Source organism: Talaromyces rugulosus, chromosome IV (genome assembly GCF_013368755.1).
Source record: "Talaromyces rugulosus chromosome IV, complete sequence".
In the NCBI taxonomy this organism is placed as follows: Eukaryota; Fungi; Ascomycota; class Eurotiomycetes; order Eurotiales; family Trichocomaceae; genus Talaromyces; species Talaromyces rugulosus.
Genome location: NC_049564.1, coordinates 2,026,717 through 2,052,276, shown reverse-complemented (window position 1 = coordinate 2,052,276; position 25,560 = coordinate 2,026,717). Strand labels below are relative to the sequence as shown.

General features: G+C 46.6%; 10 protein-coding genes across 10 annotated transcripts; 6 read left to right on the top strand and 4 right to left on the bottom strand.

Moving 5' to 3' along the window:
* Nucleotides 1–191: 191 nt before the first annotated feature.
* Nucleotides 192–1,665, top strand: TRUGW13939_07510 (uncharacterized protein; the record flags this gene model as incomplete). The annotated part of the gene is made up of 7 exons (XM_035490649.1): nucleotides 192–330; nucleotides 417–707; nucleotides 772–887; nucleotides 937–1,270; nucleotides 1,325–1,449; nucleotides 1,506–1,594; nucleotides 1,644–1,665. The coding sequence occupies 7 exons, from the start codon at nucleotides 192–194 to the stop codon at nucleotides 1,663–1,665; spliced, it is 1,116 nt and encodes a 371-aa protein (XP_035346542.1).
* A 313-nt stretch (nucleotides 1,666–1,978) lies between these two features.
* TRUGW13939_07509 (uncharacterized protein) lies at nucleotides 1,979–3,676 on the bottom strand (the record flags this gene model as incomplete). The annotated part of the gene is made up of 5 exons (XM_035490648.1): nucleotides 1,979–2,271; nucleotides 2,337–2,664; nucleotides 2,726–3,110; nucleotides 3,162–3,254; nucleotides 3,339–3,676. 5 exons carry the CDS (start codon nucleotides 3,674–3,676, stop codon nucleotides 1,979–1,981), a joined length of 1,437 nt encoding a protein of 478 aa, XP_035346541.1.
* A 2,663-nt stretch (nucleotides 3,677–6,339) lies between these two features.
* Nucleotides 6,340–6,898, top strand: TRUGW13939_07508 (uncharacterized protein; the record flags this gene model as incomplete). The annotated part of the gene is made up of 2 exons (XM_035490647.1): nucleotides 6,340–6,400; nucleotides 6,459–6,898. The coding sequence occupies 2 exons, from the start codon at nucleotides 6,340–6,342 to the stop codon at nucleotides 6,896–6,898; spliced, it is 501 nt and encodes a 166-aa protein (XP_035346540.1).
* Nucleotides 6,899–7,047: 149 nt separating this feature from the next.
* On the bottom strand, nucleotides 7,048–8,349 carry TRUGW13939_07507 (uncharacterized protein; the record flags this gene model as incomplete). Its single annotated transcript, XM_035490646.1, has 1 exon — nucleotides 7,048–8,349. The coding sequence occupies one exon, from the start codon at nucleotides 8,347–8,349 to the stop codon at nucleotides 7,048–7,050; it is 1,302 nt and encodes a 433-aa protein (XP_035346539.1).
* Nucleotides 8,350–9,090: 741 nt separating this feature from the next.
* Nucleotides 9,091–12,105, top strand: TRUGW13939_07506 (uncharacterized protein; the record flags this gene model as incomplete). Its single annotated transcript, XM_035490645.1, has 4 exons — nucleotides 9,091–9,219; nucleotides 9,261–9,384; nucleotides 10,191–10,459; nucleotides 10,513–12,105. 4 exons carry the CDS (start codon nucleotides 9,091–9,093, stop codon nucleotides 12,103–12,105), a joined length of 2,115 nt encoding a protein of 704 aa, XP_035346538.1.
* A 154-nt stretch (nucleotides 12,106–12,259) lies between these two features.
* Nucleotides 12,260–13,056, bottom strand: TRUGW13939_07505 (uncharacterized protein; the record flags this gene model as incomplete). The annotated part of the gene is made up of 3 exons (XM_035490644.1): nucleotides 12,260–12,538; nucleotides 12,586–12,778; nucleotides 12,836–13,056. 3 exons carry the CDS (start codon nucleotides 13,054–13,056, stop codon nucleotides 12,260–12,262), a joined length of 693 nt encoding a protein of 230 aa, XP_035346537.1.
* Nucleotides 13,057–15,431: 2,375 nt separating this feature from the next.
* TRUGW13939_07504 (uncharacterized protein) lies at nucleotides 15,432–17,626 on the top strand (the record flags this gene model as incomplete). Its single annotated transcript, XM_035490643.1, has 2 exons — nucleotides 15,432–15,622; nucleotides 15,691–17,626. The coding sequence occupies 2 exons, from the start codon at nucleotides 15,432–15,434 to the stop codon at nucleotides 17,624–17,626; spliced, it is 2,127 nt and encodes a 708-aa protein (XP_035346536.1).
* A 375-nt stretch (nucleotides 17,627–18,001) lies between these two features.
* TRUGW13939_07503 (uncharacterized protein) lies at nucleotides 18,002–19,447 on the bottom strand (the record flags this gene model as incomplete). The annotated part of the gene is made up of 1 exon (XM_035490642.1): nucleotides 18,002–19,447. The coding sequence occupies one exon, from the start codon at nucleotides 19,445–19,447 to the stop codon at nucleotides 18,002–18,004; it is 1,446 nt and encodes a 481-aa protein (XP_035346535.1).
* Nucleotides 19,448–20,317: 870 nt separating this feature from the next.
* TRUGW13939_07502 (uncharacterized protein) lies at nucleotides 20,318–22,930 on the top strand (the record flags this gene model as incomplete). The annotated part of the gene is made up of 3 exons (XM_035490641.1): nucleotides 20,318–20,827; nucleotides 20,881–21,261; nucleotides 21,317–22,930. The coding sequence occupies 3 exons, from the start codon at nucleotides 20,318–20,320 to the stop codon at nucleotides 22,928–22,930; spliced, it is 2,505 nt and encodes an 834-aa protein (XP_035346534.1).
* Nucleotides 22,931–23,764: 834 nt separating this feature from the next.
* TRUGW13939_07501 (uncharacterized protein) lies at nucleotides 23,765–24,619 on the top strand (the record flags this gene model as incomplete). The annotated part of the gene is made up of 1 exon (XM_035490640.1): nucleotides 23,765–24,619. One exon carries the CDS (start codon nucleotides 23,765–23,767, stop codon nucleotides 24,617–24,619), a length of 855 nt encoding a protein of 284 aa, XP_035346533.1.
* Nucleotides 24,620–25,560: the final 941 nt, after the last annotated feature.

Below are 25,560 nucleotides of genomic sequence, written 5' to 3'. Positions count from 1 at the left end.
CCCGCTGTCAAATGAAGTCTGCCCCGTTTAGATAGCGACGTCGTTAAAAATACGCAGTGGTGAAATGCGAGGAATAAAACGTGGGATTCCCGCGTTCGGCATTCCCGTGTGAAAGTATATTAAGCCGTCAATCAATTGATTATTTCCAAATTCTCAACGCTTTGTAGCAACAAAGGCCATCTATTAGTGCAATGTCTACTAAACCTACGTCAGGCGTTAGTTCGGACGTCAATGATATCTCGATTCCGAGTACCTGTAAAGCTGGCTGTGTTGAAAGTTTCGGACCAGACTTTCAGCTTGTGGTCAAGCAGGTAGCAGTTCCTGAACCAGGTAAATAATATCACTCTTACCATAAGTAAATCAGAGGAAGGGAAAGAAAATAAATTTATGTTAACACGATTGCGCCTTGTATAAAGGTCCCGATGATCTCCTGCTCCGCCTCAACGCAACTGGTGTTTGCTATTCCGATCTACACTATATGCTAGAAGATCTTCCAATGCCAAAGATGAGTGATTTCGGCACTCGTTCACCCGGACATGAGGGGGCCGGAGTGGTCGTGAAAATGGGTAGTGGTGTCAAAGGGTGGAAGATCGGAGATCGAGCAGGCGTGAAGCCTATGATGGAAGTTTGCTTAAACTGCGAGCGTTGTTGGGACCGGAAGGAGACGTATTGTTCCAAAGCAGTCTCTACGGGTCTTATGGTTAATGGTGAGTGGATCTTTCCTAAATTTCTACTATAGCAATATATCTTAACATCCAAGCATGAACACAGGAACATATCAGCAATATTTAGTCAGCCCTGCTCGTTATACATCCCGTATCCCAGACGAAGTGGATGATTTTACAGCTGGGCCACTTATGTGCTCAGGTAGCACAATGTATCAATGTGTACGCATAATCAACCACAAGAAAAGAAATTTTCTAATGCATAGTCCAGCTACAAGAGGCTAGGCTGAAGCCTGGAAACTGGATCGTCATTACCGGTGCCGGTGGCGGTGTTGGACACATGGGAGTCCAAATCGCCCGAGCTATGGGTATGCGAGTTGTCGGTATTGATGGGGGCGAGGCGAAGAGAACCCTTTGCATGCAGTTAGGCTGTGAATCATTCGTTGATTTCGCCGATCCAACAACTAATGTCGTCGACGAGGTATTAAAAACTACCGATGGAGAGGGCGCACATGGAGTTTTCGTAACCGCTGGGAGCCCTTCTGCGTATCAATCGGCGCCAAAGATGCTGAGGATAGGAGGCAAGATAATTTGTATCGGACTGCGTACGTTGTTTTTTACCCCATCTCTAATAGAACAACTACCAACAAATTTCTTAGCTCCCGCCGGAAGTACTATTGCTGGAGCCGATCCCGCCGAGTTTGTACTTCGAAATATATCCATTACAGGGTCCATGGTTGGGGGCATGCTTGCAACACAGCGGTGTCTTGAGCTAGCACAGAGAGTGAGTAGCTTATGTTCTCCGTGATATCCTAGGTTATTTGTTGACAACATGCTTAGGGTCTGGTGAAACCAATATATGAGAAATTCTCAATTGATCAACTTCCAGAAGCAGTTAATAAACTTCGCCGGGGACAGATAGCTGGCAGGTGTGTGGTTGACTTTAACTCGTAACGTGATGTCTTATGTCTTGCGCAGGAAGAGGTATAGCCGGACCTGAGCATATGTATCACGGCCAGATTTTATTTGTGACATAGGCGTCACCCAATTACATTCTGTCCAATCGATATAAGAATAATTGTTTTTATGTGCAAAAATATTAAATAAACATGCATATATTAATCTCCCGAGTAATCAAATGTCGACTTATATTTTTCATTTAACAAACACATGAAATTATGCCCTTCTCCATCGGCAATTTGCCGACTAGGTACGGCGAGAAGATGACTCGAAGCATATATACGATAACTTTTCCTTTCTATCTCCGTCTAATTAAACATTAACCGTTGACTTTGCTAATATGGAACAGTCAGTCATAAGGCATAACGGAACGTGGGACCGTAGTTTTCGACGGCGGCAGCGTTGGGCTGACCCTCCTTCTGTTGCCTGCGCTCTAACTGCTTATTATCCCAGACAAGCAAGAAGCGAAAAGTAAAAGCGAGAATAGCAGTGAAGAACATAAACGCAGCGCAGACGGACTGGCCCTTAATGTACCGCGGTCCGTCTGAGGTTGGATAGATACGCGATGACAGGACTGAACCGCACTGGCCGACAACGTTGATCAGGACAAGACCTGCGCCACGACGGCTGTCGGAGCCTTGGTTGTCTACGGAGTGTTAGTTTTGGTGGACTGCACAGGAAGACAAAAAAAAAAAAAAAGGAAATACACACTCAACGTCCAAGCAATGATGTTCGGGATGGTGGAGAAGACACCAGCTGCAGCGAGAAATACAGCAAAATAACGAACCCCGACTGTAGTCACGGTGGCTAGAATGATGTAGCCGATTCCGCCGACGATAGAAGTAGAAAAAAGCATCCATCCACGCTGCTGCGTTTTATCGGCGATGTACGTAGTGATCAAGGCGAAGAGAAAGGCGACGAAATAGGGAGGTGCGCTGAAACCTTGCGCATTGATGCTGCTATATCCCATGGCGCTCAAAATCGTGGGTAGATAGACGGGCAAGCTAGCATAGCTGACATTGGCGCCAAAGTACATCAACTAGAATGAAGTTCTAGTTAGCCAAGAACAAGCTAGTCATGGAATTGGGCGATGGGCTTACAGCAACAAACCAGGCCTTGTCGTCAATCAAAGTATTCAAAAACTCGGCGAAATTCAATCCTCCAATTCGAACAGCGGGCTCGGTGCCGACCTGGCGCATAGAGCGAGACTTGACAATCTCCCTCTCCTCGCCATTCAGAAAGCGGACCTTATCAGGCGAGTCGGGAATGAAGAAAAAGGCAAACGGAGTCATGATGACTGTGGCGAGGCCCTCGACAAGGAACAGCAGGCGCCAGTTTTCTAAATGAGAATGTCCGTTGGTGATCCCATATGCAAGAGCTCCGGCAAAGGTCGAGGCTAAGGGCGCAGCAGAGGCAAAGAGTCCGCATCGGAAACCGACTTCGTGTCTGAGGTAGAAGAATGACAAAAGGTACATAATTCCAGGTCTACAGATGGTAAGCGGCGAAGCAGTTGAGGCGTACCTGGCTATAACTCACGCATAGGCAGCTTCAAAAGCACCGAGCAGAAAACGAATCGCCATCATACCACCCCAGGACTGAGCAGCAGCCTGCACAGTACCCAAGAGACCCCTGATATTGTCAGATGATTTATCCAAGGCCTCTAGAGCTCTATCTCCCCATGTCCATATCTGGATCGGAATTGCCAGTACTCACCATCCAAACACCACAATAGCCCCCACCAGGTGAGGCGGAAAAATCTTCCAGAATATAATGCAGAACTCGAAGATGATGTACGTGATGTAGAAAATAGTGGAGAACCAGGCATATTGGCTGCTGGTTAGGTTCAATGCTGTTCCCATGCCGGCGATCTCGGCGTTGCCAATATTCCCCCGGTCCAGGAATGCCAACATATACAAGACGAAAAACAAAGGCATCATGTTAAAATCGAGCTTCCGGCGCACACGAGCATCGGCGGACGCATCGTAATCGACAAGCTCTGGGGCGTTGGCCTCGGTCTGGCTAGGGGCCTTCTCAACAACGTCGGCGTCCATGATCGTAGAGACAGTGCACAGATCGCAGATGCGACTGCAATCCAAGGTGTTTTGCGGCACAGGGGTGGTGTTCTACGCGGAACGGAGCAGACAAGTTACTTAAAGGATCCAACAGCTGCGATATCGCTGGGTATATTGACCTCCGGCGTCGGTTTATTATTAGTACTGGGTTAAAATTTGCATCCTTTCCTTCAGTCTTCTCGCGTCTTCGATTCTTTAATGCCGATCAATCACTAAACATGGACTAGTTGAGTCCATCTCTGTGCCGCTGCATCCCACTTAGTGGCCGATTGGCTTGTCCTCGTCCTCTCTCAGTTTTAGTTATCGACGATCGCATCACGGCTCTCAGCCGACTATGCCATGCAAGCGGGTTTAACGAAAAACTAGCCATATCCGGGGTAGGAGAGCCACACAAGGCTGGAGACAAGGATGCATGTTAAAACCAACCGCCCCAGAAAGCTCTGGTATGCGGGATAATGATGCCGTGTACAGGTGACACGACATTCGCCCACCCAAGAGATGCTATAGACGCTGAAAACCCAATCCCGCTGAGACCCTGGAAGCCTGTTGTAAGTTTGCCTACGTCTAAAGTACCAAATGAGCAGACAGCGGGCATTCCGGTTGGACGCTGCACGAGCAAATCAACAGCCATTGAAACAGAAAATGGCCACCCTATGTAGAGTAAGCTGATCGATATGATGCTGGCTGCTACCCAATGAGAAGTGCCGATGCTTGGAATGGCTTTGCTAATTATGCTTGGCTCGTATTCATTCGATGCCTGGTGCAGTGATGTTACGAACCTTTCTATTGTGCATGTCGCGTTGGGGGTGCCCGGGCAATGTATGGTTGATTCAACTGGTGGAGGATTCGTATTTTGAACCCTTGGCAGGGTTTGCCTTGGGTATTGTAGTTCTGCATAAATGCAAGCTAAGGGGATAGATTTTCCCACACATGCAGCAATCCCGGTTGATGTCAATGCTGTGTTCACTGTGCACATGGCACACGTATATAAAGCGATTGATATCAATTGATTTATATGTGCGGGTATGGTTTGGACTGCATGCACTGGTCTTGACTTCAGGCATCCCCTTTCAGATGTTGGTTGTAACAACTTCCTCTACAACCAAGGCCTCATCCCCAGTCATGACAGCTGCTCAGCAGGCTGTTTATTACGAGGATCGCCGTCCAGCTCTGTATGGCAGTCTGATTATCCTCCTTGTCATCAATAACCTCTTCGCAGCCTGGAGATGACTGATCCACTGGATCACACATTACCGGCATGACTTTAGTTTGAGGAGGATATTTTTAAAGGACTACTTTATTCTCCTTGCTTGCATGTGTATAAATGCCGCCATAAGCAAGTTGCTTGTTGGTGGGTGCATTTTTGCTCTAATATACTGCCACATGTGTTGCTAAACACCCATCAACAGCGACCCATTATGGCCTTGGCCTGCACTCGTGGCGAATCAACGCAGAAGATCCAAACTATCCTCAGAACCTCTCCAATACCTTCAGGGTATGTTCCCGACTTCCAATTAGTCTTCTTGTAATGTAGAATATTGCCGTGCTATTTTGTAAAGAGATTCTACTTCCAACGGCGTCGTTTCTTAAATTACTTAGACATCTCCCTATTCCATGACCGAGGTTCGGGGCTGAGCTTTGATACATAGTAGACACATTGGAGCTCATGGTATAAAGACTCCTTCTTGTATCACGAAGATATCCGGTGATATACTCTCATAGCAGGCTCATTGAACACGTTCCATGTTCGGACAGTGATTGCTCGTAACTAGTACTAGTATTCTTATCCATATCCTTGGGTATAAATGCTATAAAAACTTGCTGAAATTGTTTTGTTAAAAAACAAGAATATATTAATAATGTGTTCTGAATTGGACTGACTGGCACGGTTGTCTTAGGATTTTCCGCCCCAAGAATTTTCGCGCCCAAGAAGCAGACACAGCTGAATTGTAAAGGTCATATTAACAGATTACCTAAATCAAAAGTATCTATTTTTTGTTTTCTTTCCTTTTTTTGCGACCGCTTTAATTCTCAGCTTGCATTCTTATTTTAGACACGTGTGAAATGAGAGTTTGAGACAAAAATCGGTGACCAACTCGTAGTCCATAACACAGCGCGCCATAAACCTTTTATGGGAAAAGTGCAAGACGATTGCCAAGTATTTCTTTGCAGCGATGCTAACTACTCAACATTATGTCTCAAACAAACTCTTAGCGTCGGCAGATCATTGCAAATTACAGTAATCTAGCTTGTTTATGGCTTGTTGAACATGATCCACGCCAAGAGCAGCTGAAATATAGCCCGTAGGGTCTGGTCACAACGTCTTCCGTTTGCGTGTTCTTTTTTTTGGTTTCATAGCAACTCGGCGGTCAAAAATGTTTCCGTACAGAGCTTTTACTGGACATTTTGAACCCATTAACAAGAGTCTTCGCCCCAAATACAACCAATTTTAGGTGCGGCTGTCAATGCCAACGCCAACGTGATCCCGGTGATGGATTCTTGAAAGAAGTAGCGATGATGATGAGCATGCAAATATAAATAGGGCTCGATTTCCTCTCAGTAACGATGAAAAAACACAATTCCCAAACTCATCACCCCCATACCACCAAAATAACATCATTCTAAAGAACAACATTTCCAAAATGAAGACAACTCTCACCCTCGCTGGACTTTTGTCCCTAGGCTCTACGGCCTTTGCATCTGGTATGTGCAATGTATGACCTCTTTCTTGACATGAATATGGGTCTAAATAAATAAATAGCCTTCCCATACTACTTCGCAGCCAGCATCCAGGCAACTGACCCCGATTCTTCAGTCGATGGGCTATATTTCCGTCCAGGTCTTCTCAATACCGATGGTGAAACATTGATCGCATTGGGTCCTGCGCCCCTTTACTTCTACATCAATGAAACCAACAGTCAACTTCTCATGACCGACTTTCACGAAGGAGTCATAGGCAACGGCTATGTCGACGACAGCGACAAGGGAATCTTGAAGTTTGGCGACGATCCCGATGCTCATGATTACGCTCTATTTGCCCTTTCCGCTGATAGTAAATCCCTTTCGATGCGGGGAGCGTCCGACAGGTGGTTCTGGTGCCCTGTTGAAGGCCAGACTCATGGTACTGTTGCGATCGGCACAGTCGCTGGACTGGAGGGATGTGATCTGTTGAAAGGAGTTGAGGTCACAGCTAGTGATTAAGTTCGCCAATCTGGAAGAATACTTGGGTTGAAGATTGCGGGCAGTAAACCCGCATGAATTGTATCTACAGATATTTCGCTTGGTCTTCAAATTGGGTCGTACCAGTCTGTTTCGTACATGTAGACCAGTGACAAATTGATATTTCTACACTAAGCTACCAGTCTTTGCTCTAAAACATCCACAAATCTGGGAAATTCTCCCTTCTCTACGGCATCAACCCACCGAGCAATCCTTTTCAGAAAAACGCCTTGGTTGCAACTGAAAACTGCCCCGATGAAATCATCCTTCAGTGCATTGTCTTGTACTTCAATATCCCAATCCGGTCTTAGCTGACGCATATGTGTATTGTAAACCCGCCTCAACTGGGTCGTTTCGTACTCCAATAAGTGAATCCAGTACAACTCATTCTTTCCTTCATTGTCCAGTTCATCGTCTTCGCTCCCCCCTTCAACTTGACGATCTTCGGGGTTTTCGTCGGCATATGCTTGTCTATTTGGTTCTTCCTCTCGGGTTGGGCCTTCTAAGAACCTGGGTAACTTTGTGGCCAACCATAGCGGCATAGCGGAGACGCATTCCCAGTCGATGATGCCGGTAATATTCCCCAGATCATCTATTAAGATATTGCTAAGCGATAAATCCTCGTGCCATATTACTGAACGCTCAGCAGGATTCTGAAGAGAGGGAAATATTCCAGGCAGTAGATCGAGCAATCTACGGGCAAGCGCCAGCGAAAAATCAGCGTCTTCCTCGTCTTCTTTGTCTTCTGCCTCATCTTTGGCTATAGCTTGGTCTTTGATAATGACATCGATGTAAGAGGCGAGCCAATCGTGACTTGACCGGAACGGTCCACGATTGACTTGATAATCAAAATGGTTACCCCAGAAGAAGAATGCTGAAACCATCTCTCCCGGCTGTTCTTTTTGGGGGGTTTCTCCATCGTTGATTGTTAGGGTGCCGATTTCAGTGAATGTGTGTCGGGCTACTTGTGCTTGAATCTCGGCCATACGCTGAACAAGGGCCACTTTTTGGAATGTGTTCAAAGTTCGCCATTTCTTGTATGCCGAGACTCCCGGCAGTAGCTCCATCAATATGTATTCGAAGCCGATCTCGTTGTTCCCCGTGTCATCAAAGGCTATAACTCCTGGTACTGGAATATCTGTCGTGCGACGAAGAAAACGCAGTGTAGTAACTTCGCCCCGGGTTTTGTGATGCGGATATACGGGCAGTGAGACTCTCATGAGCACCTTTCGGAGACTCGTTTGAGCCAGATACAGTTTATTAAAGCCCCCTGCGGCAAAAAACGAGACTTCACAGGTTTCCGAGTCATCGACTTGAAGCTTCTCTCGACATACTTTTGCGACGGCATCCAGTGCCGGTTCGCGAGCCCATACTGGCGAAGATTCGAAGCCGGTATCGTCCCAGCCAAGTCCATCGTGTTTAGGACGAGCCATTTGTATAATTTTGAGGTTATTGATCTCTAGGTGAAATTGAATAAAGGAGTAAACGCAAACATTCTTGTAGGTGCGGGATCAAGCTGGATGACTGTATGTACATGTGTTCAAGTGTGTGCGCTGCCCCACCACCGAAGAATTCTCATGCATGCACGCGCCGAGGAAATGACAAGCTCAACGCCATTTGACCAATGAATATATAGAGCTTGTCTACTCCAGCATCGGCGTCAAGGCTGTGCCACTGGGCACCATATAAGTTGCACGCCAACCAACCCAAAAATAGCTCGAAACAATTGTCTTCGCAGCAGCGCTAATAGTTACGCGCCGATTGGCCTTTACACTGTCAAAGAAGTCGGCTTGCCGCCAAGTGTGTATGAAAAACTAGCACTGGGAAAGCTTTGGGTCGCTCCGGGCCATTGATTTTTTATCCACTTGTCAAAAGTCCCAAGTATATCAAAAGTAGGATGGATTTAGCAAGTTTCTGTTCATCTATTCGCTCAGACGCAACGCAAGCAACAACATAGCTGTTTAGTAAATGCCCAATGCATGTGTAGATAGCTTTCTGCACTACAAGTACGATAGAACATAAATAGACGAACATTTTCCATCCCCTCCATATCAAAAAGTATTCCTCCCTCCACACAAAATTTGGACGCAACAAGAGTTACTTGGGCGATATCATCGATCCCGTTTTCGTTTTTATCGTCCTCGTACGCCAGCTACTTCCATGCCTAGACAAACATGGGTCGCAATAGGAAGAAGATCCTCCAAGACGTCATCGACGACATACCGGATGCCAAACTTCAAGGCTTTCCGGATGAACCAGGGACATTATATCACGCTTTGAATCTCCGACTTGATATACAGGGCGTGAGTTTCAAGATCAATGCTTGAGCTAACTTTTACTTTAGATAACCTCCAACTACAAGTGTAATTTACAAGTACAAGTCAACAGACGAGCGTCAACGACCTCACTTCGTCCGCATGCACCAAAGACAGTTGCGGAGCCCGTCTTAGTCCCTCCAACCTCGCCCGGTACACCCGAAGAAATAAGGGAGGCTTTGCAAAATAGCTGCAAGATTTGACATGTTTCTTAGCTATCTATTACGGTTATGTACAAGATATGTGTTACTCAAGACTTCGCTGAAATGATGAATGGTTGGCACGTCTTTTTGTTATAAGAAACATACCTTTCTTCAGTATTTCATACATGTTTTCAATGTTTGATTGATGTAGTATCGCTTCTCGCTCATGTTCTTTCTCTTCGTGCAATATCAGTTTCTAAACTTGTCATTGATACAACCATACAAACAAAGAAATGGTTTCTCCCGGCTACTCGTAGACAGAGTATTTACTTACGATCTTATCAACCTCGTAGGTGTTTTTTTCTCTCCTGCTTCTGTGTGTGACAGCTGAAATATTAGTACTAGTTATGATGATATATCTCTGTATCATTGTTCAACAAGTATCATTGATCTCGGCTTAAATCAATTGATGGATCACCATCAGTTGACCAATCGCCATGTCAATAACATCCAACCAATTCTACTCAATGAATCAGTATCCATGTTTAATTAATATCTTGTCACCAACAAATAAACCTAAAAGTATGAGATAAGCACGACAAGCTTCATTGCTTTTGTTGGGCCATACGGGACGAAAACGGCTTAGCGCCAGGCCTCATACAAGACGAGTCGGCGCGATTCTTCTTTGTTCAAACACCAAAGGAGCATTACACATGGAGGCCCCATCGCGTAAGCGCTTGCGACGGAGTACCCGGACCTGCTATCAGTGTGAGAATAATGATAACCATGTTCATTCATAGCTAACGCAGATACTAGGTAGAAAGCGCAAGGTCAAGTGTCAGCTCACCGATAAGGATGTCGATACTTGCGCTGAGTGCATCAAGAGTGGCACGCAATGCACTATCGAAGCCCCTGACACCGACGAAAATTTAGGAAGCTCTCCGAGTCATGCGCACAAGAAAGAATACGATTCAAGACTAGAGCGCATCGAATCTCTCCTGAGAAAGCTAGTGGATGCCCATGAGCAGCAGTCCAGTTCATCCGCACAGTTACCGACCGCATCCTCGTCTATTTGGAACGACTTTGTGAGTTTAGTTCGACTGATTAAACCTCAAAAAAATTACTGAGAACGTATTAGCTGCTTAATACACCGGTCGATGATATTCTTTCTCTCGCCGACGACCGTGGTCTGGCCACCCCACAACAACCAGAGACGCCAGACGCCAAGAAGTCACTTGTAGCTCTTCTGCCTTCTGAACAAGACGCAGTAACCATCGTTACAAACTCCACTGCTTGGCGCTGGGGAGCAGAAAATCCTCCTGGGAGCGTTCTAAAGTCAGACGACACAATGAGGCTCCTCGAAACCGCTACCATTTCGAGAGGCAGTGCAATCCATGTCGCTAAAACCTTGCTATTATTTGCTCTATACATGCAACAACTCCCTTCTACTTTCGATATGCAGCTTTCAAAATGTGAAAGCGTCGAAAAGGCCATTGAATTGATTGTGGAGCAAGTCGGCTTATTCATGCTCTCTAACGAAGACGATACTTGCACTTTAGACGGCCTGGAATGCTTGACTTTGCTAAGTTTGATCCCACTTAATGATGCTGCTATACGGAAAGCGTGGATGGCTTTTAGAAGGGTTCTCGACGTCTCTAGATTAAATGGGCTCCAGAACAGCTTCTCGCTTTCCGCGCGCAACTCGTCTAGCAGCGACATGGCCCTTCGCAGACGCCTGTGGCTGTCGGCTGCCTGCGGGGACTGCTACTGTAGTCTTCTCCTTGGACTTGAACCTGGTGTTGGCCTCGAACCGTTTGGTCCTCAGAGCGAACGATGGAGTGACCCATCTGCTGATGACGATGCTAATGTTCAGCGCCGGATTTGTCTCATCATGGTGCGCATTGCACAGAGAAACGTACTGGGCCTGCACCATGACCGTCATATACTCCAAGATATAGATATGGCGTTAAATGAACTGCAAGACCCTATGTTATCCGATTGGTGGAAAATCCCATCGTTTCGCGAGGGTCGATCACTAGATTCAGCCAAAGAGCCTAACCGTCTTGTATGCCAGCTATGGTTTCTGCAAGCACAAATATTTACACATATGCCCATCGCTTTTGGAAAGGCAGCCGCTGAAGCAATACACAGTCTCGATACCTGTATAGAAGCATCCAGGTTTACTCTTAACCGGTACATTGGGTTGCTATACGCAAGAGATCAGCTATCTCGTTGCAGAACAGTTGACCAGGCAGTTTTCTTTGCTGCAGTAGTTCTAATTCTTGCGAAAGTTCAGGTTCGACATCTCAAGATGCCTTTCACGGCCTCAAAATACGATTCAGACCGAGCTTTGGTGGAGCAAGTCGTTGATTCCTTTGAAGCCGTTGGGAAAATAAGCCACAGAGAGCATGTAGGCAGGGACATATTTCACATTCTCTCTTCCTTGCTGAACATTTCTGGATCACAAGACCTCTTCTCAAAAGACGACTCATCGTGTAATTCTGAGGTTTTTGGTGGGAGTCATTTGGCCACGTCTAAGTCTGGGATGGAAGATATAATTGCATCTTCGATCCAGCCAGTCCTTGATCCGCAAAGCCCGGCTTCACATTTGATAGCCATTTTTCTCGCAACTAGTCGGTTTGCACCGGCAGCTCCAAATAACAGTCAAGAACTTTCGCCCAGATTTAAAGGAATTGGCTTTGATGATTTCATAGATACAACTCTTCTCTAGCAGAGACTTTCCTTCCACCCCGGCACATGCAATATTGCCACTTTTCAGATCGACACCTTTCGACATTAAAGCGGTCTTGGAAAGTGGCAGTGTGAATATATTTGATCCACTGAGCATTATTCGGATCCCTTCTCTCTATTGTTGAGGTTCGGTTTTATTTTGCGTCTGATTCCAACAACTCCCTTCCCCTTCTCACAATGCGTGCGTTTTCAATGATGGGTTCCTCCCCTTCTGCATTAATAGCAAGCTGCACCATGAACGCGCCTAATTCTTCAAGTCGCACTATCCAATTCTCGCCCATTATGGCCCCAATTACACCTCCACCGCTTGCCGCCATTTTCTTCGTTAAAATCCCCCCTGGTTTTAGGATGAAAGTCTCCCAAATGCTTGCATGGCTTTCTGCGAATGCAAGAGCTTTGGTCTCAAGCAGACCCTAATGTGATGTCAGAACTAGAAGACTCATACTATTTCAGATAGTACCTTGATCTTGCGCGGTTTTTCTAGAAACCACAGCCTTTTCTCTTGGTCCTGGCGCACAAATTTACCACCTAGATTCACAAACCTAAACGGGGCTCCGCTGTGTTTTGTGTCCAACACTCGCCCCATGCTTTCTATGAACGTGACTGGATGCTCTAAGTCGGCTGTGAGGCTTCCTTTGTACGTTCCCATGGCCCTTTAAATACTCAGTTAGCTACCTGTCTCAAGGGTTCTGTCTCCATACCAAGCTTACCAAATCATAGCAGCGGCGTCCGAATGTGCCAGCAAAACATCTTCTGGCCATATCGCAAAATCTTTGATCAAGACAGACTCAAGCTTCGGGTTCTTAGATACCTCTGCTGGCAGGTCGCGTCGAAGAAACGCGACAACCTTTGTGATAGTTGGGTGAGCGAGGCATTGGATGAGGGCCTCGCCTCCAACCATTCCAGTAGCGCCGACGATAAGCACTTTCATCGCTAATGGAAATAACTGGTTGAAGATACAAGTAAACAGAAAATTTCTAGCTAATACACTCTCAAATTTTAATAAATATTTAAAATCTAGGGTGCATTCCTGGCTTAAATACTATTTGCTGGTTGCACTCCCGTCGGCCGAGCCGGCCGAGGAGAATGTGGTCGGCATTATGCTAACACTATCGAGTTTCCTTGCAAATTCAAGAAGCCAAATAGATTTTCAACAAATAATATTTTGTTTGTTGGGACTTCCTTAACCACGAATATGCGCACTAAGTTTATGATAACCACAGGTTGCTCAGTCGAGGAACGCACGCAGCCTTTGCCCTGGATCTACCTACACAAAGTCATCACATTTTTGCAATTGCTTTACTAAAAATGTCGAGAACACCTGAAGAGCTATACAATATGTCGAATGTGGCCGTTTGATAGCTTCGTATGTCGTCTGTGTTATCGATTTCGGCGACTCTCCAGATGTCCATTCTTGCGCACTGGGCTTCAATGTTCTCATAATATATACATATTTCCTGGCACTGATCCGAGCCCATAGAACAACAATGACATCTGGAACTCAAAGTGTGTAAATAGCTAGGATCAGATCCTTACTATGGGAGTGCTAGGGAGAAACTGAGGGTTCTAGCGATCCTGATGATTTTCGGGGCGATGATGGCTCATTGCCCAAACAATGCAGGGCAGAATCTGATCATAGCAGGAGCACTACGTCCTGAACAAGGGAGGTAGGATATGACCAGCTGTAAGCATCTTCCCTCTTTGTACTATGTACGATTGCTGCCAACATTGTCGCGAACATTCGGTCCGAGACGAAGATGGTTATCGAGTCGCGAATCCGGCGACGAACAATGAAACCAGCCAACTTGTTGTGCACCGCCCCGTGACCCATGTTTACCGGCTTTACACCTTTACTATAGAGTGGGCCACACCTATATCAGACAGTCCCTTGACTTTGCGTTAAGCAAATGCTCTTTAGTCAATCAACAACCCTTATAGGTGTTTGGGGATGCCAAGCCGTTGGGAAACCATGGGCGTCGGAGATAGTAGTGCAACATGTCCGACGCTTGCCAGTCAGACCTGTAGCATAGAAGCTGACCGCTAAATCTAGAGTAACTTTCCGATAGCGGTGGCTGAAACAATTGTCCCGGTTTAGCTGATTTGATGGTATTGTTGCAATGTAGTCATGTGAGGCTTCATCGCATATTATAGTCAAGTTAACATGCAGGGGAAGTTAAGACCCTGCGTCCTCACAGTAACTAGTTAAGTAATAAGCGCGAAGTACACTGCGCTTAGTGGGTCGGTCGACATATGGACCCCAAAAAGATAAATATCACCAGCTCTTCCATGGCTGTAACCTCTATCTGCCGAGATGATCATTCCGGTTTAACAAGGCTGCTGAGTACGGAGTACACGCGGAAATCCTACCGTAATAACACTGGGCCTCTTGGAGGAATGAATATCTGATGTCTAAGAAGAATTGAGGGCTACCAGCTAAAGGAATAATATTACTTGTCATGTTGCAACAAAGATTAAGTACCCAACAAGGCACCCAACAACACACGCCACGCAGCTAGCCAGTGTTAATGGGACATGGCCATCTCAATTTTTTGTTCCTGGCTTTTCATAGTGGGCTCGAGGCTGACAAATTATTTTCCTGTCTAAAGTGCCAAGAAACCAATTTCCCTAGGAATAAAATCACGCAACAGTTTCCACAACAGTACTCTGTATTGTGAATATGGAGGGGGGCCGCAGCATATGGCATGGTCCCTAGTGAATTATTTTTATAGTTTCTCTGCCTTTTTAACTTTGTTTTTCGAGTTGGAATGGCATCGAACAATACGCCTTCCGAATCAAATATTTCTCGGATCTCTGCCGTATAGTAACCGGATGCTACCCACTTCCACGCTAACGGCAACCCCGGCGCAATACTGGCGTCGAATAACACAGGAGAGTGGAATATAACCAGGCTTGGCATTCTAGGCTTCTGCCACCCCTAAACCTGAGAAGGGTTGGTGTTGGGTACTATTATTAACTCATTGAGGCTCATTGTAGAACGGGAATCCTACTTGGTCCTCGACAGCAGTCCACTCATATTGCGTTGCTGCAAAAACAGCCCCCAAATCCACCGTCGGAGTCTTTAGTTTCAACGTACCAGTGCACCAACCACAACGCCATGTTGGGACTTTTATCGTTCTTAGTTTAGTGGTAAACCAAATGGTAGTCACAGCCCTGACGATCATTGTCTTTTTTGGGTGGTGAGATGAACGTCTTTATAAATCAACAAGTTCCGCGTCCTAAGAAGCACAGCTGTCTGTATTGTAATACATACCGACATCTACATGTTGCAAGTGTAACACAAGCATAATGAAGCTCTGTGATACTCTAGCCCTGTTGGCTGTGCCAGCAGCGGTTATTGCCGGTACAACCTTTTCTCCAGCAAGACCTCCTGCCATTCCTCTGGCCGTCAAATCGCCATATGTGAGCGCTCATTTAACGGTCGCCTCTGATGGCGGAGATGGTGGTTATTTGGCCGAAGATTTCCCGCGCTTTTGGCAGTAAGCTAGCCTTTCTTCTGTATGGAAACCCGCGCATCCGGTGTACTAATCAGTCTCCTGTGTTGTAGATATTCAATAAGCGGATGGGCTGGTCTGATCCGGGTCGATGGCAACACATACAGCTGGATGGGAAATAGCGGCGGCATGGGATTTACCCCTGTGACTCAGGAAGCCTTCACCTACACGGCTACGCGTAGTATCTTCACCATGAGCACTCCAGAGGGCGTTAGCTTCAATGTGACCTTCTTGTCACCGGTCTACCCTACCGATTACAAGCGACACTCCCAGACGGCGACCTACTTGGACGTGAGCGTCTGGGCCAACGATGGCAAAACTCACGACGTCGAAGTCTACTCGGACATCTCAGCCGAATGGATCTCTACCGACCCTTCTGCTATTGCACAGTGGGACTTTGGCCTCTCGAAAGACGGCAAGGTGTTGACACACAACGTTTACCGTCAGACCCAACTGCTATTCACTGAGGATCAAGCTTCTAATGGTGCTGTCGCTAACTGGGGCAACTGGTTGTGGTCAACTGGCAGCTCAGATAGTGCTAGTTACCAATCTGGTGCTGATGCTGACGTTCGTGGTCAGTTCACCGACAACGGCGCTCTCATTGACCAGGGCGACACCGAGTTCCGAGCTATTAACGATCGCTGGCCGGTATTTGCCTTTGCTCACAGCCTGGGCCAGGTCAACAGCACCGTATCTTCAGCGCTGTTCACCCTCGGTCTGTACCAAGAGCAAGCCATCCAGTTTGAAGGAAAGGACGGCATCGTATCTTTGCCCGGCTACTGGACCAACTTCTGGAGCACAGCGGACGAGGCGGCTGCAGCCTTCTACGAAGACTATAGCTATGCGGCTGATGCTATGACCAAAACCGATACCCGTATTCGCAGTGATGCTGTGGCTGCCGCCGGCGACGATTATGCTGCCATCGTCGAGCTTTCCTACCGTCAGGCGTATGGTGGCATTCAGCTCGCTGGAACAGAGGACAACCACTATGTTTTCTTGAAGGAAATCTCATCCGATGGCAACGTTGGAACTGTCGATGTCATCTACCCAGCTTTCCCAGTATTCTTGTACGACAACCCGGACCTCGTCAAGGGAATGCTCGACCCACTCTTTGAAAACCAGGAATCCGGCAACTACCCTCTTAAATATGCCGAACATGACATTGGCGCCAGCTATCCTAACGCCACCGGACACAACGATGGCAAGGACGAACACATGGCTGTCGAGGAGCCCGGCAACATGCTGATCATGACACTGGCGTACGTGCAAGCCACGAATAACACCGACTACCTCACCCAGCATTATAACATTCTCAAGCAATGGAATAATTACCTGATTGCAGCTGCCCTGGCACCTTCTGCCCCTCCTAATGATCTCTCGACCGACGACTTTGCAGGAAGCGCTGCCAACCAGACCGACCTTGCACTGAAGGGTATCATTGGTATTGCGGCCATGGCTGAGATTTCTAAGCTCACAAACAACACCGATGACGCCAAGAACTTCACGTCAATTTCTAAGGACTATATCAAGCAGTGGCAGACTCTGGGCATCAACTCCGATGCAAGCCCCCCACATACCACGTTCTCTTATGGCGACCAGGACAGCCACGGCCTACTCTACAACTTGTACGCCGACAAGCTTCTTGGTCTCAACCTTGTGCCTCAATCTGTGTATGACATGCAATCCGACTTTTACCAAACTGTTGGAGGCACGTACGGTGTTGCCCTCGACACCCGCTGGAACTTCACCAAGCTTGACTGGCAGCTCTGGTGCGCGGCCATCGCTTCAGATGACACCCGTGACTACTTCCACTCTCGTATCGTGAAATGGATCAACGAGACGCCCGCCAATGCTCCATTGACTGATCTATATGAGGTTGAAGGTGGTGATTTTGCACATGAGACCAATGCCGACGGTGTTACTAAAGGAGCTACTTTCGCATACCGCCCTGTAGTCGGTGGTGTATTTGCTCTCTTGGCCCTTCCTTGATCAAATTTCTTTCTTTGATGCACCATTCTCCAGTTTCCCCGTGAACCTATCACAATTCCACGTCCTAATAACAATTAGCCCGGGGCCTTTTGTATCTAATTTCGTCTACTTCTGACTGTTTATAATTAAGTATATAGTAATAGATAAATAGATAAGGTGTTAGCATCTGGTACCGCCTGGTCTGTTGCCTATCCAAAACTCGTATGGTACAGTATCAATTGATCCTGGTTGTCGATTCCAGGTAGTGAAACGGAGTCAATACTAATGCTACAGATATGAATCCTATACACCGCAAACCACACGCCCGGCGAGAAAGATAAATAGCCTCGGGAAGAGGATGTCTAGTTTCCAGTGGTATTGGTAGGATACGGGCCTTTATAGTTGTAAAGGCACTTCGTAGGAATACTGCGCATCCCCTGCCCACTGCGGAAAGGAGTTCCATGTTGCCTGATATTGCCCAATGGGTAAGTAACTGTTCAATATCTGTTGGTGACCACATTCAGTCGGCGGAAGATCTGTTCCCAGAAACCGCTCCTCGATCCAACGTAGCCAAATACGCCTTGATGCGTCCAGTGTGGGAACGTGACCCGTACCATTAGAGACAAGGTAACTAATTTTGCTTGTTGGGAAATTCCAACAGGCCTCTGCAACTGTCTGTGATGTCACGTTATAAGCCACAAATGCATCAGCAGTGCCCTGGATAACCAACATGGGCTTTGTGATCCGTTTGTTTCCCATGTTGACAAGTTTAGCATATGCCTTGGCGTACCATGTCTTCGCCAAATTGGGCTTCGCGATGTTTCCTGTGAAGAAACCGAATGCCGAAGCTAAACCGCCTTGAACTGTCTCGAAGGCCTTGGTTCTATTCACGCCAAACGGCGTAAGCCAATCTTCAAGCTGAAACGTTGGGAATACAGAAGCAATCCCAACACCAATGAATGGACCAATGTATGTGTCAGATGCATTGAAAACACTGGTTGTTGGGCTAACTGCCACTGTTCCCAAATGGCCTGCTGCTAAGCTTGCGTTATTGCCCAGGAGTTCCGATGTCGCCCATGCTACTCCACCACCCTGAGACTGGCCCATGACGACGAATGTATCGCTGAGTTTGTCCGAGTATATACTTCTGGCAGCCTTGAAGGCATATATCGCATCATTAGCTGACGCTGGTAAGGCAATGTATTGATGAGGGATAAAATTTCCCTGAAAGTCGCGCGTCACGCCGAGTCCGGCATAATCAGGTGCAACAACTGCATATCCATCGAGCGCAAGGGCAAATGGGGCACTGTCACCCGCCCACAAACTTCGATGTTTGCTTGGTGCCGCGGGCCCAAAGAACCCCGATGTCATATGATTCCAGATGACAACCGGTGCTGCATTAGGGGGGTTGAGGGTCGGGAACGACCTGGGAGAAAAGGGCCAGAGAATGAACGCAGACGCGGGTATGGAGGTGCCGTTGAGATTTTTTGTGGTATAAAGGAAACGCGACAGAGCCAAGTTGGGTGATAGTGTATAGTTTGCAATGTCTGTGAAATCTTCGACCTTTATAACAGCCCCTGGTCTCAAGTGTCGAGTGTCCGGAAACTCGGCGGGCAAGGTATAAAATTCATCCTCATTTGTCGGACCACCGGCGTATTGCGACTTCTCATAGTTTATAATGTTGTTCAAATTTAAAGCATCTTCGTTGGTGAAGTTGGTCTGTCGCACAATAGACTGTGAAAGCGCGAAGGAAGAGTTGAATTTCGTTGATTGGGGAGTGGCAAGTATCTGGGCTGTGGTTCCCCAGGAGAACAGAAAAGAGAGGAGCAAGGACGACCTCATTTTGAGATAGAGTTTATTCTATCTTTTAACAGATATTTACGTATTGTCAACCTAGCTGGAATTCCCTTTGGTATTTATGTACATTGTTACATTGTAAACCGAAGAAAATAATCACGGTGTCAGAAGAAATACCCGTTATGTCAGAACAGGTCAGAAAAGTCAGAAAAGTCAGAAAACAATCAGAAGGAAGGAATATACGGAAGCCCCGAAGATTTATAATCAATAACATTTGAAGTCAAACCCATAGAGCTAATTTTAAATAATTAGAATATTACATTGCCAGTGTGTTTATTACACAGGTGACATGCCAGCTGGATCTCCAGGGGCAAAACTAACGCATTGGAGCATAAACTCTGACTTCATCAGAAATTGAACGAGGTCCATGAATACGGAATATTCAAAATTTTGATAATTGGATACGATATTTTGACAATAAAATGAGCTAGAAATAATATAATGCGGGCTAACTTCAGAATTTGAGTTGTCAGCATATCTTGTTAGATGGGGATATGAAATCCAAATAAATGGTATGAGGCCAACAGGTTACTACACATCAAAATATATGAAATTGGTAGCGATATAACAAAACCGGAACCATACACATATTGCTATAAAGTAACGGATAGAAAAAATACTGCTGCTGTGAGGCTTCACTCTTTTCGGCTAGATAGTTAGTAATTAGCTAGGTAGTTACTGTGCAAGATGTCACCGATTTGGACTCGCCCCACCACCGAAGTTCAACGAAGAACTGAGAACTTCAGACTCTGTCGCCACCACAAGACGATAACCCGCCTCGACTGTTCAGCCATACACACTAGTAGTACTGCACTGCAGAGCCAACAGGCACTTATCGCCCTAGCCAAATCTAGCATGTCGCAAGCGCCCTTCGCGACATTCTCGGGGACCGGGGCCGAGGTCCACGCGAGCTCGACGGCGCCTTCGGCAGCGCCCACTGCGAAACTGCGTAGCTGTGTGACTTGCAGAAGCCGAAAGGTTCGCTGTGACAAGCGATCGCCTTGCTCTAATTGTCGCCGAGCCAATATTGCCTGTATCGTACCGTCGACAGATCGCCCGCCAAGATGGGCGCGTCGCCTCAACAATGCAGTTCCGGCCACCGATCCCCAAGTTGGGCAAGTCATGGAGAGACTGCAGACACTTGAGAGTCTAGTTAAGGAACTCACAAGCCAGCTAGAGCAGGCCCAAGAAGAAATTGCATATTCCGGCTCGTCCGAAGCAAACCGTGGCCGAGAAGCCGGGGAGAGCCTTTCTCCGCCGACAAGCGAAGACAATGTTCAAACGAAGTTTGGCCGGCTCGTTCTCCAGGACTCAAACAAGAGTCGTTATATAAGTAGCGGTTTTTGGTCGCGTGTTGGCTACGAAGTGAGTGAATGTTCATCGAGCTGAACGGGATTCCTCACTGACTTGCGTGGTAGCTTGATGAGCTGAAGATGCAGACGAGCGGCCTTGCTGGTCAAGATCCCGATACTTCAGACGATGATGTAGCAGCTGAGAAGACTACTGATCAGGAAACTACGCGGACGCCTTCACAGCGCCACGCCTTTTTCTTCGGCCATAATCTGGTCCACTCAGATATAAATTCCACAGACTTTCGCCCGTTACCTTCTCAAATTCCCTTCTTGTTGGATATTTTTTCTGAAAATGTCAATAGCCTATTGCAAATAGTCCACATGCCGACTATAAACCGGATGGTTCGCGGCCTTCGCGCTAACGATATGACTGGCTTCACGCCTGCCAATGAGGCCTTAATGTTCTCCATCTACTACTCGGCAATAGCCTCTATGGACACTGAGGACGTAAGTGTATCTCATGTTATAACCTAATATTAAATCGAGTACTCACCAAGGACAGGTCATGACAAACTTTGGATTGCCGAAAGCTGACCTCATTCATAAATACCGGCTGGGTTTAGAGCATGCCCTTGCAAAGGCCGACTTTCTCAACTCCCCCGATTTGGTTCTAGTACAGGCCTTTACCCTGTTCTTATTTCTTCTTCGCCTTGATGAAAGCCCAGGGTTTGTGTGGATGATGACAGGACTCGCAATTAGGATGGCCCAATCGATTGGGTTGCATCGCGACGGGACCAACTTTCAGAATCTTAAACCATATAACATCGAAATGCGACGCAGAGTGTGGTGGGCTGTCTGTATGCTAGATATAAGAGCATCTGAGAATCAGGGCACCGATATGACTATCGCCAACGATTCCTTTGACACCAAACTTCCCCTGAATATCAACGATGAAGACATCAAGCCAGATTCTGAGCAGCCTCTCACAGAGCGCGACGGAATAACTGACATTTTCTTTGCGCGTCTTTCGTATGAGACATGCGACATTATGAGGCAAATGACCACACTTGTTGTGAAAGATGGGCCATCAAACCTTGAAAAACAAAGCCAAATGATCAATGAATTGTATCAAATTGTTGAGCGAAACCAATCGAAATATTGGACAGATTCAACTAGTATCGCTTTTGATGTTACATCTATTTGCACACGGCTCGTCATGGCCAAGATGACCCTTCTCATCTATCATCCAACTCTATTTTTTTCGCAGAGCGAGAATGATTCAGACGAGACTAGGGCCAAGCTGTTTGCGTCGGCTATCGAGGTGGCTGAATATAACCATATTTTGAATTCGGAGCCACGGTATCGTCAATGGCGATGGTGCTACTTGACGTATACTCATTGGTATTCCATTGTCTACCTTGTCATTGAGATTTCGCGGCGACCATGGTCGCCCACCGTTGAGAGGGCCTGGGTCGCGCTGCACAGCTCCTGGCTAATACCATCGAAATTCTATACGGATAAGAACATGCGAATATGGGTTCCCTTGCGCAAACTCATGTCTAGAGCAAACCAGCATCGCAATGCCGAGCTTGAACGCCTAAAGAACAACCCGCAGGCAGCTAAGCAGGCGGAACTAGAAGATAGGAAGATTCCCGTACCATCGAGTCCGGGTCCTTTCCCTACAGGAACTGATGCGGTTGGCATATTCCAGGATCGTTGGCGGCAGCTTGTTAACATGTCAGTGTATCACAATCGCCCTGAAGCGCCCGACTTTGCACTTTCGAGCGGCATTACTATTCATCCCAATGCAAGCTCAATTTCAGGACACATCATGCCCACAACCGCACCTAATACAACCCCCAAATCCATATATTATAGCTCGAACGGAAATTATGACAACCAAAACCTACTCGCGGCCGATATCATGAATGCTGAACCTGTTTTGAATGGGTGTGCGCTGCTGCCTGGAGAGAGTATAGGAATAGGAACATCAAACGCCCAGTTTCCAACTCTGCCCCAGGACTGGTCTTATGATCAAACCATGGGAGATGGATTTGTAGCTTGGCCCTTCGTGGATACCCATTCGCCTGCGGACCTGGACAGCGACATCAATTGGTATAATTGGATCGAATCTGCCAAGGCGATGGAATGGGAAGCATTGAATACACTTTCCTAGCTCTTTTATTATATCTTAGCACCGTGGGAATCAAAGAAAAGGCTTCGTGGCTCATTTATGCATATCTATCATATTAATATTTCTCTCGGCGTAGTAGTCAAGCTATGTGCGCCTATGACATAATCCTCGGTGGGAACACTTGATCAATAAGACCAATGAAATATGGAGAAAAATAAATTGGCCGACTATCGACTCATGGTTTGGAATTCATTTTTAGACTTTCGTTGTATCTGAGGTGAGCTCGCGTTTTTCTCGCGCTTTTCTCGCGCTTTTCTCGCGTGCGGACGACTAGCGTCGCGCCGACATCGCACTGTACGAACGCTTGAGACATTATCATTGGGCACCTTTAGACCCCAAACAGCTTTCTATGGAGAAAACGGCCAGCCCTGTGGCCTGTTCTGGTTCAGGGCATCAGTTTAATCCGCGTGGTAGACGGAGTAGCGACAATACGTCCGTGGCACTCGCTCATACCGACAAGCTTATCGCGCCCTGAGCCTGTTCGCGAGAAAATACCGAAGAAAAAATAGAACTGCTAAATTCATGAATATATAAATGGACACGTCCTGTACACATAGCTATGAATCAATCATTCTCATATTCAAGCTCTTCGTCCATTCTCAGATCGATAGACTCGCTCTGTTAATCTACACCTGGAACACAAACAAACAACAAAACATCACCTTTGAACAGGCCTTTCTCGCCAGCAGCGATTTATTCATCTCTTTAAAGCTACTCGTGATACAAAAAAGAAAATCTGTTTGACTTGTGTCAAAAGTTTATCAACAATGGAACCCACATGTTCAGAGTGCATCAAAGTACAACCTCTACCCAACTATGTTCACGACGACTCTTACTTACCATTTCGCGCAGGGCAGCATCTACATTGGCCAGCCTAAAGGCAAGGAAGAAGTTATCCACGGCCTCAATACTTACGTTATTGGTAACCGTGTCAATCCGCGTGGCATAGTGGTGATCTACTCGGACATCTTCGGCCTAGCACTACCCAACAACAAATTAATTGCCGACGCCTACGCAGAGAGCGGCGAATGGCTGGTTTACCTGCCCGACTTTTTCAAGGGAGACCCTGCGCCACTCAGGTTTGCCGATGTTGCGATCCCAGTCGATGCCGCGAAGCAATCCACATTGAGCAAGTATACGGGGCTTCTTGCTAGTGCGCCATCTATAGTGATGTGGTTGATGAGGCACAAAGAGCCAGAGACCAATAAAGTGTGCATGGAATTTTTGAAATCACTAAGAAAGGAAACCCCAAGAACGCAAAAGATTGGAATGACCGGGTTTTGCTGGGGTGGCAGGTATGCGCTTCGAGCAGGGCTGGAAAGCAACATGATCGAGCTGGAGGGCAAGAAGGTGCCACTTGTCGATGCGGTTGTGGCCTTGCATCCTAGCAATTTGTCTTTCCCAGATGATGTGGAAAAGGTCGTCGTCCCAGTTACAATCGGCTGGGGGCTGGAAGACATCGGAGTGAAAATCGAGCAAAAGGGCAAGGTCGAGGAGATCCATGAGCGTGCTAAGCAAGAGGGAAGACAATATCCAGATGTCATCCATAAGGTTTATACACCTGGGCGCCATGGATTTGCCGTAAGGGGCAACCCGGACGATCCGCAGGAGAGAGCATGTCTAGAGGACTCGATGAAACAGGCCCTTGACTGGTATACCCGATGGCTTTGAGACGACCAAAGTCATCATTGACTGGATGTAGATTATAATATTTTTTTGAATGTGTATATATAATCGCGTGCCATCTCCTTTCTTTTGTCAATTGTCAGCCTGTTGTTTACTTAATTGTTTTGACCATCGAATTTATTGTCTTTGGGCCATTTGAACAACGTTTTAATATACACGAATGTCTACTGCCTCATCAGAGAATTTAAAATGACACATAAGCTTAATCTAAGTTACACCCCGCTACCATTAGCGGAAACACCGCCCTTTATTGATATTTTCGCGGGGTACCGTTCGGCCTTATGTACTAAATGCTAAGCCTAGGCCGCTATTCGTGGATATTTTATCCCTGAATTCTCGTTAATTTGTGACGATGCACTAATTTTTTTACTAAACCAAATAAGACACGGGGCTTGTCGAAGCTTATGCCTTTTTGCTTAATTCGGATAAAAAAAAAGGACATGAGATGCGGGAACAAGGGACGAATAATTTACCGAGTGTAATAAGAACCGATATTAGGCAAGAAACGCCTTCCGCGTTTGTTAAACGACAGTCTAATCGTAAGCCAAGTGAAGGAATTCATGAGGTTGACAACCTAATAGTAAATTCATAATGTAAGCAGTACGTCTCAGAAGTGTCGTTAGCAAGAATATTGCTAAAGACGCCGAGAACATTTGAACATATTCCACCGGTGACGTTTGGTTCGAGCTCAAATTTACGTTTATAATTTTTGAGTTGTTCTTATAGGTATCAATGTATAACAAGACACCAGTAAATGCGGCCCTGAAGAATTAAGAATAGTTTCTGTCGAGTTTCTGATTTGTTGGCGCGACTAATTGGAATAGAAAGATTACATGTTGCACGTGTCTGAAGTCCGACGCTACATTAAGCCTTGCGGAATATAGCCCTTCAATTAAACGTAAAAAAGGGTTTCATTTTACCATGTG